The 13,462-nt window shown below is 42.3% G+C and overlaps 1 protein-coding gene across 1 annotated transcript; it reads left to right on the forward strand.

The window, feature by feature from the left end:
- The first annotated feature begins 1,136 nt into the window (after positions 1-1,136).
- LOC119724859 (MFS-type transporter SLC18B1-like) lies at positions 1,137-12,996 on the forward strand. The gene is made up of 14 exons (XM_038196137.1): positions 1,137-1,290; positions 2,905-3,331; positions 3,888-3,983; positions 4,905-4,978; positions 5,327-5,474; positions 5,945-6,013; positions 6,482-6,569; positions 7,557-7,693; positions 8,228-8,326; positions 8,696-8,787; positions 9,376-9,471; positions 9,917-9,991; positions 10,567-10,710; positions 12,414-12,996. Exons 2-14 carry the CDS (start codon positions 2,966-2,968, stop codon positions 12,490-12,492), a joined length of 1,563 nt encoding a protein of 520 aa, XP_038052065.1. The 5' UTR covers positions 1,137-1,290; positions 2,905-2,965; the 3' UTR covers positions 12,493-12,996.
- Positions 12,997-13,462: the final 466 nt, after the last annotated feature.

The raw sequence follows: 13,462 nt of genomic DNA on the forward strand, positions 1-13,462 counted from the left end.
TCATTCAAGAGCTCGGCGAATGGAGTTTTGGCCTATTTACAGGTGTGCACCCTTTAAGCTCAATTATGGTACACCTGTAAATAGATTCGCTCGTACACGTACCCCGCCCGGCAAACAGGACGCTGGGAAGGGCTGATCTCTTCAAGAGCTCATTGGATATTATTTTGCGTGACCTGTGACGTACGACACAGCTGTTTAACATACGTAGCGCGCTAGCTGCATGCGCAGGTCATGATAAGTTTCCCATAATGCATATAAGGCCTATGACCGTGCTGCAGCTGTTCAAGACCTCAGTTAGATAAAATGCGCAAATGCTATCCGAAAACTTCCCGTAGAAAAGCGCACATTCCATACCGGATGTGATTTCTGTTTCATTGCGGACCATGTTGACAAAATTTTGAGGGTCGCATTTTAACAATCCGACCGTTCGTGATTCGAAACGGAGCCTGAGCAAGTGACGGGAATTGTAATTTACAACACAGAAGTTTTACAGAATTTCCTAAATTATTACGCTTTTCAACGGAAAACAAATCTCTAAACTGGAATAAAAGAGTAATGAATCAGTCTTAACGGCCGTTTCAAACCTTGCAGAGTCATGACCGTGATGACGCGCAGGTCACAGGTTACGCAAAATCCAACCAATCAGAACGTGCATTCATCAGAGTATCCCAGCGTCCTGTTAGCAGAGCGAACATGTACATGTACATGTATATAGGACCCCAGTAGTACAGCCAACACGTAATTTGGGCCTACTTACTGGCCCTGAACACGAGGCTGTAATAAAACAGCTTCGCTCCGCCGGTTTCCTACAAAAGATACCATTGACCCGTCACGTATTCATAGCTTAATGTCGAGAGTACCATAGAGGAAGGAACCATACCTGTTCGTAATCCAAGGCCAAGTTCGGGCAAGGACCATTAGTCGACTATAGTGGTTGATTTGTGACGTACCTTACGCCTGCGCACTGATAGCAACGTGCGAACGTCTCTAGTCGAGTCAAACGCTGGTCAAAATGTCAAACTTCTGGATCCTGGCCCTCTGCTAGCGTTATGAATGCGCGCGGCTATTGGTTACCAGCGAAGCAGCCAACCCCCAGTAGGCTGGTTCCAAATAGTCGACTAGCGTAGTCAACCACCGTTGACTAGACAGAGTTCGGGCAAATAGTTAACCATTGGTTAACTATAGTCCTTGCGCGAACTTGGCCCAAGTGCACATAACAGCCTGTACGTACGGATGAAGGCGTGTTGGAATAGAGCCCCATGAGTACAGCCAGCGCGTACAGACACGAAGGTAGTAATTTTATATTTTCATTGAAAACCCCAAACTGCAAACGAGCAAAACTTCGTGCAGACTAGTAGTAACCATGTTTTATTGGCTTTAACTCGATGCATGAGAGCTATTATAGTATGAGAGGCGTATTTCGTACCGCTTTTCGGTGGAGGGATTATTGTAGCCCCATAAATGTGGCCAATTTACTGGACTACCTCCGTAAACATAGGCCACACATCCACATGTACAAAAACGTGTCACACTTTGTCAAATTTTGATTTTCACATTTAGGCTTAGTTTGTAGTTTTGGGGGTTTTTTTACTTTAGAAGCATACTCACCCGCTTTATAGGCTTATCAGAAAGTGCTGCCTTTTTCAGATGTCTATTTTTCGTGAAATTTCCAGATTCATTTGCACACGTTTGCGTATCAAAATTTCGACATGAAATTCCACAAAAATTAGACATCTGAAAAAAGGCAGCACTTTCTGATTAGCCTATAAAGAGGGTGAGTATGCTTCTAAAGCAAAAAATACTACAAACTAAGCCTAAATGTAAAAATCAAAATTTGACAAAGTGCGACACGTTTTTGTACATGTGGATGTGTGGCCTATGTTTATGGAGGTAGTCCAGTAAATTGGCCACATTTATGGGGCTAGGATTATTGGTGGTGGGTGGTGGTGGTGGTGGGAGGCGTCGAGGGTCGTGGGAGGCGTCGAGGGTTGACTTGAAGATTACAAATAGTGTGATAAGCTTTGGCAAGTCCCATGAAATATCTGTTTGGAAAATGAGGTATGCGTTCTTTCAGCAAAACAAAAACAATTGACACACATGTGCATCCCTTTTTGATTTGTTTTCGTTTTGCTGAAAGAACAGTGATCTTTTTTGTGATGCGTGGACAGAACCTTAAAACGGTGGTTGTGTTCAAAAGTCCGTAACTTGAAAAGTACATAAGTGATTTGAATGATTCTTATACTAAAAGAAAGCTTATGAATTGGGCTTTTATATCCTAGATTTTCAAAGTGCTTCATGCAGAACTTCACTAAAACAATAGTCCCGACATTTGGGTTTCGGGTTTTTTTTACTCACCCTGTATTGTTTTCTTTGTACACTAGTGATTTTTGCCCTGAAAGTAGATCATGTGTCATGACAAAATATTTTGATGACACCGCCTTATCTAGGCTGATCACCATTAACTCTGAGGCAGAGTTTGAAATAAATACATTTGTGGAGTGGTGCAACAGAAATCACATGATTTTAAATGTACAGAAAACCAAAGAGATGATATATGATTTCCGGAAAACGAAAAACATGAAGGAACTAATTGAAATTGACAACACAGATGTTGAAATTGTTCATGAATTCAGATACTTTGGAAGTGTTGTGGATGAAAGTAAAATTCGAATGCAAACAAAATTAGGATTCAGAAAAAAAAGCCTAAACAACGGCTTCATTTTTTCTTAAGGACACTTAAATCGTTTACTGTGAATTGTCAGATTTTAAACTGTTTTATCAGAGCACCATCAAGTCGACTGTTATCTTTTGTGGTATATCTTGGTTCAACTCAAATACAAAATATTGAAACCACCATATCGTTGGACAGTTATTGTTTCTTTTATTCCCCCCCCCCTTCCCAAGAATCCACGATTTGAATAATTATCACAGCCCGACTCAGAACGAGGTGGTTCATGAATAAAGCATGACCGACCGCAGCCAATCAGAAGAGTCCAATCTAAATGCCCATCCCATCGCCCCAAACGGCAACGCTCATGTAACGGGAAACAACCAATGGCAAGAGACATCGCTCGAGGTCACGCCCACAGACCCAAGCAACCCAGCTGCTGCAATTGATGGTGGTTCTGCTGCAAGTGATGGTGGTTCTGCTGCAAGTGATGGTGGTTCTGCTGCAAGTGATGGTGGTTCTGCTGCAAGTGATGGTGGTTCTGCTGCTGCCCCGAGGTCAAAGTTCACCCTTCACCAAAAGATCACCTTTCTTAGCGCGGCTTTGACTTCGTTCTCAACTTGGACCTCCTACTCCGTCATTGCAGTATTCTTTCCAACTGAGGTGGGTATAAGCCGTGCGCCGACTGACAGCTGACTATTTAAACTACATGACAATAAAAATGACAAAAAATGCGTCTTTTAGGCAAACGTTTGGTATCACACGGTCCCATTTTATTGGTATGATGACCGATGAGGGCGCTGTCCAATTCAAGTTTGTTGTTTACACAAACAAATAAATTGTAATTAACCCTTACCGCCCCTAAAGCTACGAAATACTACTGAGTAGTAACCTGTAGTATGCATTTCTTTCCATACAAGTGTGCACAACACATGTAGTATTCTGTGGTATTTGGTCCTTGATCCCCAAAGAGCCTTAATTTAGGGGGTGAGGGGTAAATCTGCTAGTGTTGTAAGAACCTGGACGTCGTTGCTTTAATTCGTTACAATCACGAATTTCTAGAAAATGAATTTGCTACATTGCTCCAATGGAAAAAATATAAGCGTGATATTTCCACTTGTGATATTTACCCAGAAAAATGACGTCATGACATACAGCGCCATTGTTCACTTTAACCAAACAAATGGCCAGTTGTAATTTTTTCCCATAACTTTTGCAGGCTGAAGCGAAAGGAATGTCGAAGACGGTAGTGGGACTTGTGTTTAGCGCCTTCTTCATCGCGTCTGCTATAGGTGCACCGATCTGGGGCAAAGTTGTAAGATTTTAAGTTACCAGTATATAACTTTTACACCTGCTCATTGTTGGGTTTTGTCTTGAAAGTTGTTTTGCCTCTTTCATTGTTGCTGGTCCACGACGGCATGCCTAATGCCCTCTGTGCCAATCTCGCTGGCTGTGCCAATCTCACCACGGATCCTACACACAATTAAGGATGAACGACTCGGCCCAACTCCTGGTTAGACGCGTGATAACGGCCTGTACTGGTGGCAAATACCATGAATACTTTTAAACAAAGACCACTGCGCGCGGTGGCTTTCAGATTTGCAAGGCTCTTCCCCGATCTGGCCTCGAAGTCTGTCAAGCAAGCGAATTATATTTTTGAATATTCATAAGTCTACGTTTTTGGTCTTTATTATTGAATTCTGATAAGTGATAACTACAGAACCATGGTAATGCTGAGCACAATATTTTTAGCTTTAAGATGAACATTGAAATGTCGCTTTTGTTTCATCGGTTCGGCATCCTATCTCTCTAAAACTTTTTAATAAAAGCCTAATTAAAAACGAAATTTGGGTAAACGGTGTTCTCCTCGAAATTTGACGTTTATTTCCCGGGTAAATACTTCATTTACGACGACAAAAACTGCACATTACCATCTGTTATATCCTAAAGTATTTATTTTTTAAATAATTTGGAACAATTATATCTTAAATAAGAAGTAGTTTTACTTACAGTTTTATGAATATTTCCGTTTTAGATGTCGTGCCCCTATGTAATAGATCCTTGCTTCGCAAGGGTTTAGTACATAGCAGTACCCCGGCTTATCGCCTTTCATCGAGCTGCGGCTATAGCCGTCATCCGGCGTCAAAGGATTTGGATCGGAGACATTGGTCTATTTGGTTATTGTTTACCTTCGTTTGTTTGTTTGTTTGTTTGTTTGTTTGTTTTCTTTCTGCAGCTGCCACATGCTGGCGCTCGTTTCGTATTTCTGGCGGGAGCATTTGTCACCGGTGGTTGCAACATCCTGCTGGGGTACGTTTTGCTGTTGCTTTCGCTATATTCTGTTGCTTCAACTAATTAAGTTTCCCCTATAAACCTTTGGGACTACGTTCGGTTTTAGTTGAGAACGACTCTCCCAATTAGCCGATTAGGAAATAAACTTTATTATTTTAAGTCTCGCCTTGGCCCAAAGTTTGAAATAGGGTTACTCTACGCAAGACTAGAGAGAGGATTAAATCCGGCCCAACATTATGTAGGCCACACCACACGCCTGAATAAAGACTTCCATTGAATATAGGGCCATTCTGAATAGCTCGAATCAATGTCGGGAGCTCGTGGACCAGCTCTACAACGGTTGTCCTTTTTTTCTGCTTCTTGCAGCTTCGTTGTGGATATGCCAACATTGGCAACCTTTACAGGTTTTACGTTTGCTATGCGAATCTTAGAAGGCCTAGGATCGTCCGCTTGTAACACTGCTGTAACTGCCATTCTTGCCTACACCTTCCCAGATAATGTCGGCGTTGCAACAGTAAGTACATACTTTGCAGGGGACTAATACACGTGGATGGTGTTTTCAAAAACTAGGCCTCGAGTCAAGCTGGGGCTCTGTACTAGAAGAAGATTCTAACCACTTATAGAAACACTCAAACGGCTTTGCCTCATCTCGTAGGATTTTACGCAAAATATCGCCAGCTTAAGCAAAAGCCCCAGCATAAATATTGCCCAAGTGACAACCAATTCAACTATTAACTAGTTCCTCCAGTAGCGGCCCATCCATATACTCACAAAATATAACTGGAGAGATGACCTCTCCTTGTTTTACACCATTAGAACACAGAACGACTTAGAGTACTCATTATCCCACTTGACTCTCAACTTGTGGTTAATGTACATATTTAAAAGCACTTTACAGTACATGGCACAAATACCTCGATTTATAAGCACACGAAACATGCATGTGTTTTCTTTTTTGTCTTCTCTTCACGTTTTGCAAACTAGAGCTTGATTGAAACTCTCGCCGGTATGTCGTTCGCAATTGGACCAGTAGTAGGTGGGCTATTCTTTAATGTAAGTATTATCAATCAATGGACCGATCCAGTAAGCACCGCCCCATGGTATTCTGACCAATCACAGAAGAGCTTTATGTCCGACATGCGTGCACACAAGTCCGACATGCGTGCACGCGCGTATGATGCGCGGGGAAGGAAAATGCAACGTGGCATTGGAGAGAAGCACGTGTTAATTTGCGCAGGTGCGCACTGGCGGAGCTTACTGGATCGGTCCATTGTAACAAGAGACAAGAAAAAAACCAGAATTGGTTTCTAGAGCTTTTTATAAATCCCATCCGATCTCCACGCCCACCTCACCAACAAGCCATCCAGGCCCCGCCCCCTCATGACCACACGCTTGACCACACACTGATGACTGTCAAACTCCATATTGTGCAGCAATGGGAGAGGCCATTCGTAAACCTATCTGTCAATCATTCCTCATTAATATTCACCACTGATAACGGACGCATTTTTTTCTGAACAGGTGGGCGGTTTCAAGCTCCCGTTCTTTGTACTTGGCGGGTTTGTCTGGGCTTGTGTTGCTGTCAATTACTTCTTGATGCCAAAGATTGGTAAGATTAATTCAAATGCAAACGTCCTTATACTGGTTCATGTGACTATCAGGGGTTGTTGTGAGTTTACTAGCCTATGGCTATACCTTCAGAACCAGGCCCATGACCACCCCCCACGGTCATGCTTACGATCACGCCCACGCTGATGACCTCACCCACGACAACGCCCATGACCACGCAGCTAGCCTCCTGACCATGCTCTTTTTTAACACAATTACAGACACATAGCCATTAGTATGGCCACGCCCACGAATACACGCAACCATTTCCAGCCCTATAGTCACATGGTTACGCCAATGACCATGACCCATGGCCATGTTGGTTACCACGGCCATGGACACGACGTTACCATGTCCATATTAACACTGATAACAGCACTGAGACGAAAAGAAAACATTGCTGCGCAAGTCCAGTTGTCTTCTAGTATGAATATAACACACCACATCGACACAAAACAGCAATTCATATTACCACAGTTAACGTTACCCATTCCCCTTCGTCGACAGCCCGTCACGTGGCCGGTTTTAAACGGTTGATAAAGATCGGCTGGCTGGTCTTTAACACTTTTCCAGTGTCACATGAAATGTTGACTCCTATGAAATCCGGAGCCAGTACCGTTTTATCGGTTGAATGCTCAAAATCACCACGTGGGCATGCGCAATACTACCAGTGAGCCAGTATCTCATAGTCCTATTTATTCACACTGCACTGCGGCCCAGCTGCGTTCTACTCCACTTCACGCAATACGCGCGACGCGCGCGCCAATCTCCATATAAGGAGTTGTTTACGACTGCTCGTGAAAAAGGTATTTATGAATGGGATTTCGGCTCGGGTAATTATCAGCATCGTGTTTAAAACCGACCAAGCACACAGTTATTCCTTATAGTACTGTCCAGTCAGGCCGCACGCGGAAGCACTGTATTATGGCTTATTGAATAATACTGTTACAATATTATGTTATCAAGACAAAATACTTTCATTTGCAAGGGAGGACACAGGAGGAAACCGGGAATATGATACCCGTTTTGAAGCTACCAGCTGTGTGGGTTGTCTTACTAGCCTTTTCTTTTTGTTCGATGACTTTCTCTGGAATGGATCCAGTGCTGGCACTTCGTCTGAAGCAGGTATGTCGTCATGGTAACATGATCATTGTCAACCAAACAAGGTCGTCTTATGAGGAACATGCTTAATGATAAATACTGTGATATTAGCTATATACCTATAACATTATTGTACGTAATGCCTCCATTTTACAAAATTTCATAAACAACTTTATGAATTGTAATTGTATATTTTGTTAAGTATTTTCATTTCTTTTGTTTGCTTTTTTTTTAATTACAATTTGGCAGTTATATTTTATGGGAAAGTTAGGGGCTCGTTTTCGGTCAATTTTCCGGGGACAGACATATTTGATATACCATGACACTTTCTGGCCACATGCACAATGCGCGCGTACGCCTATGTTGGACGTGTATGCGCGCATTTCGAACATAAGTCTCGGCTGTGATTGGTTGAGATCATCATGGAGCGGGGCTTAGTGGATCAGAGGGTTAATGCGGTTAATGAGCCTAAAGGGCCAAACATGGGTTGTTTTAACGCAGGGAATAGTGGTGCGCTTTGCTAACTTTGTGCCCTTTTGGCATCATTGTTCTCCGTAGCTTGGTTATAACGTCACTGGCACTAGTCTGGTGTTTACAGGCTGGGGAGCTGCGTATGGCTTCACGGCTGTTCTCTGGGGATACATTGCAGATAAAAAGGTGATTTACATCTCTCTGCGAAAAAAATCGACTGAAAGTCATTTATGATTATATATCCCAAAAGTAATCTGCCAAATGATTATCAAAAAAAACTTACCTGCATTAACAATCGTACTGGTACACGACATTCTTTGAAACCGTTCCATCTTGCTTAAGGCCCAACTATCAATCAAGGGACTGTTTTTTGGAAACCAAGAGTGCTATGAAAGAAATCGTGTTTCGTGATCAAAAGGTTGAGAATTGTTTTTTCACTGTTTTTTCTTGTATTGTAATGATTACTCAGCTGAAACTTTAACATTCTTGTAGGTATGGTTTTTTTTTTTTAATGAATAACAGCTATTCTTTTATTGTTTACCTCTACTCACACAGGGGACCCCAAGAATCATGATGATGTTTGGAATATTTGTTGCTGGAATAGGTTTCTTCCTAATTGGACCGGCTCCATTTTTGAATATTCCCCCGTGAGTAAAGTTTAGTTGTGGTTGAGCAATTTCAATTGATTAAAAGATTTGCAGTCCGGTGAGTGACTAACGAAGTTGAGTTTTATTGGCCTCCGCTTATACGTTTTCACCAGTACACGAAATACAGATGTCTGAAAAAGGGGGACTACTTTTCTATCGCTTGAAAGAGGGCGAGGGTGCTTCTAAAGTGTAAATAAACTACAAACAAAGTCTAAATGTGAAAAATAAAACCTTGACAAAGTTCTACATTTTCGGGTACATGTTCCAAGTGTGGCCTTTATTTACGGAGGTAGTCCAGTAAATTGGCCACATTTATGGGGCTAATGCATACATATGACAAGACTTTCAGTAATATCGGCCGTTCTGTATCAACTTGTATCCGGTTCGTTAGTGTGACGTCACCTCCAGCACTTTCTGCACGACTTCAACCGGAAGTTAACGCAGTTAGAGCGTTTGCAGCCAATGGGCGCTAGTAATCAGTGAGTGTGCGCGCGTGTATGACGTTTTTACTAACGAACCGGATAGCATTGTGGGTACATTGTACTGTGAGACTAGCTTTACTAAACTCTTCTTGTCTTGTTTTAACAGAAGCATGGCTTTAATTGGTGTTGCCCTGCCCTTCACGTCTGCCATGATGGCCATGGTCAGTGTTCCAACAATGCTAGATATTCTCAACACAACAAAGTACGTTTGAGTATGTAGTGTCTATACCTGCATTCAAGTTGCAAGTTTTAGTACTCTAAGAAATAGAGACCTAAATTGAAATCAGTAACAATGAATGTACAGTGTCTACTCATATTATGTATCAGAGAAGCTGTCCATAGTGAGGGAGCCCTGTATAAGCTCTTTGTAACTATGCAATTTTAGCTTCGACGTTAACCCGATGTAAATAACTCGCAAGTAATTTATAGTTTTGTCAATCTGCCTATACATGTACATACACATGTACATATGTATTTTCCCTATGGCTTAACAAATCACAGGGACATATATTCAATGGTTTCTACAATCAACAAAATACGATACGAGTTGGCATGTAATCTATTATTAATATATTTTTTAGGAAAGTCTCTTAGTCAGTACAGATTTTGTATATCATGTTCTTCACTTCATCCTCTTTGTCATACAGATGGTATGGCATTCCTTTTAATCTAGGTCTGAATGGTGTTGTATCCGGTCTATGGTTTGCGGCATTTTCATTGGGGTAGGTTAAATGCTTCAGGTTTTTTACCGTCTGTTTGCATCTGCTGCTGATTGTATTGGTCTTTGTGTTGCCGCTGTTGCTGTTGCTGCTGCTGCTGCATGCTGCTTGAGTTTGTTGCTGCTAGCTGTTGCTGCTGCTGCAGCTGGTACTACTGTTGTTGCTGCAGCTGTTGCTGCATGTTGCTGCTGCTGTTGCTGCTGTTACTGTTACTGCTGTTACAACATCTGTTGTTACTGATGTTGATGTTGCTGCTGTTGCTGTTGCTGCAGTTTGTTGCTGCTGTTGCTGCTGTTGCTGCTGTTGCTGCTGTTGCTGCTGTTGCTGCTGTTGCTGCTGTTGCTGCTGTTGCTGCTGTTGCTGCTGTTGCTGCTGTTGCTGCTGTTGCTGCTGTTGCTGCTGTTGCTGCTGTTGCTGCTGTTGCTGCTGTTGCTGCTGTTGCTGCTGTTGCTGCTGTTGCTGCTGTTGCTGTTGATGATGCTGATGTTATAGTTAATGTTTTTGTAGCTACCCTTGCTGATAATGTTCCAGAGTTAATGATCTCACAATATTTCGTTAATTTATCAATTCTATGATAGGGCAGTGCTGGGCCCTGTAACAAGCAGTGCCTTGACCGATTACTATGGATTCGATTACGCGACAACAGTATTCGCCTGTGGCTATCTTGTGGTTGTGCTTCTCATGTGTTTCTTCGGGGTCTGGGAGTTCCGATGTGGAAAAGGGTAGGTGTGCCATAAAATATGTGAGTCTTGAATATTCATATATTTGAGGGCGGGCGCAGAAACTTTTGGGACGCTTGGTGGCATTGGCAAGAAACACATCAGTGCATTCCAAATGTTTGTTTCATGGTTTATAAGACTGTCCCCCCTCCCCCCCCCCCCCCATAAAAATATGGGGACCGGTAGCTAGGCCCCCGTATATAATTATAGTCTGGTTCCCTGACCCCATTGTCCTTCGGACTTCAAAAATGGGGACAGGTAACTAGCATTGAATCGTCCATACGTTACACGGAAATCCGTGTAATGTATGCACATTATATGCCTGATGTATATGGGTCTGAATTCCGCCTCCTGATAATTATGATATATGCAGTCAAAATTACAACGGTAATGTTTGTGCACAACCAGCCTATTGCAAACTAGGCAGTAGGCCACGCATGTACAATTTCGGAGGTAATGAGCTTTGATTTTTGCTGAATCTGAAAGTTTCTCTGGCAAATGTCAACAAAAAGAGAAATATTGCTGTTCAAAATCTACAACCTATGCAGTTGAAATGCTTGAAAGTTGCTTTCATAAAGACACTGGTTTTTTTGTGTACTTTTTCTGGTAAGACAGGCGTGAGTTTCTTGATGATCGTGAGTTCAATCACCGGCGCGGCGTCCATGCACAAAAGTTGAACAGCGATTCAAAAATGCACAATCGTGATGCGCACGCGCAGTGGCGATCCAATCAAAGGCTTTACATGGGCGCTAGTTACTGGTCCCCATATATTTAGGGGGGCGGGAAACAGTCTACCGTATAAAGTCATTGATTGATAACCTCTGCGCGCGCAATGTTCAGCTTTACGGTACCAGTTGAACACACAGTCGTCAAAATACATATCTTGTCTTGCCACAAGGACGCAAAATCGCCAGTGTCTCCATGAAGGCTGCTTTGAAGCATTACAACTGCATATGTTTTAAGTACTGAACAGTATGCCCCTCTCTATATTGATAGTGCATGCCAGAGACACTTTCGTATTCAGCAAAAATCGAAGCTCATCACCTCCGAAATTGCTTAATTCGTGGCCTATTGCCGTTTTGCAATAGGCTGGTAGCGCGCAAACAACATTACCATTTCATTTGCATTCAGGAAGCGGGATTCAGAAATGTGTACGTCCTGCATGTAATTTGCATACATTAGGAGAAAAGCCATTTTGGTATGGACTGCCGCAAGCGCATAAATTGAAGTCGTGGTAGGCAAAAACGCCTCATTACAAAAGGAAAAGGCATGTCTAGTATTGTCAACAATCAAATAAAGTTTTTGTAATCATTAATAACTATTTTTCATTTTTTGAAGTGTTGGGCTTTCCATAGTTTGGCAACCCGTCGGTCACGCGTCGGCGATAGAAAGGTCTATAGAAAAGGACTGGTGTGTTGCTGCCACCAAGTGTCTAAAAATCGTCTCATTGACTCTGTGTGTCATTTTGTTTCATTTAAATATTCAACAACAAATAACAAGGCTAGAATTTTTGTCCAATGAATGAAAAAGAAATGACTAAAGTGGGATATGAACCTTCGACATTTGAAACACATAATGCGTGGACCCCTTGTGTCATATTCGGTATGATTTACATTTAAATCACTTTGTGGTTGGTCAATTGGTCTCTCGTCCATCCGTTTGCCAAGCTCGGATTGACCTATAAACATTGCTCTTGACCATTCCAGGAGGCGATTGCCGAAACACCGGCTTGTTGTGGAGGCTACAGAAGAAGAGAAGGTGACACTTCTTTCGAAAGAGGCTTAATTTATGTTCTTCCTTTTTCGCCTTAGCTATTTCAATCAATGTAATAACCGGTTTTCAGTTGATTGTTTTAAGCTTTAAAAAAATGTATAGCCTATATTGCTGGACCCGCTGAGCTTTTAAAAGAATGGCAATGCCAATAAATAAACGTTCACACAATACATTGCAAATTAAGCTACATGTATATATAATATGAATGAACTTAGGCCAACATCAAAATGAATCTTTAGCTAATGCCTACACCTTGGCACGAAACTGATGTGTAATGAAAGTTAGATTGAGAATTATGCAAAGCTCTGTGGGGGTGGTAGTAATGGGTGTCAATATAAGGCCAAACAAAACATTTCTGCTTCCGGTTACCCTACCTACCCTGTTTTGACATCCCCTACCCTAATTTTGTTGGGGGGTGAGGAAAAAACCCGAAAACCATCGAAAATCTTACTACCTTTTACCCTCTACTTTACACGCAAACACCTCCATATGATCGTACACACACAAAAAATCGGCCCCCCCCCAAAAAAAAATTCCACATCTACCTACCCTATTTTCAAATGCCATGTAATCGGAAGCAGAAGGTTTTTTTTTTTGGTTTTTGGCCTAAGAAGTGTAGGCCTACCAGGGGGTCCAGTTGCAAAGGTGGCGCATCACTATGGGTCCTCATTTTCCGGAAAGGACACACAGTAATCGGTTTGGTCTTGAAATTTGAATTGAGAAATTTACATATATACAAAGATCTACTAAGGGGGCGGGGATGGGTACATGGATGTACCTGGGGTCCCATATTCAGGGAGGCATACTTAGCCCTTGACTTTGGCAAGGTTATGAATATGCATTGTTCAGTTCATGACCTCGTGTTTGTATGGCCAGCCGCGCCGTGCGACCGACAAACGTCATGAACTGCAATGCATATTCATAATCTTGCCCAAGCGCACCCGCATAATGCATAAATTACAACACGGCCGCCATTTTGAAA

This window comes from Patiria miniata, unplaced genomic scaffold (genome assembly GCF_015706575.1).
Source record: "Patiria miniata isolate m_02_andy unplaced genomic scaffold, ASM1570657v1 HiC_scaffold_18, whole genome shotgun sequence".
NCBI classification, from domain to species: Eukaryota; Metazoa; Echinodermata; class Asteroidea; order Valvatida; family Asterinidae; genus Patiria; species Patiria miniata.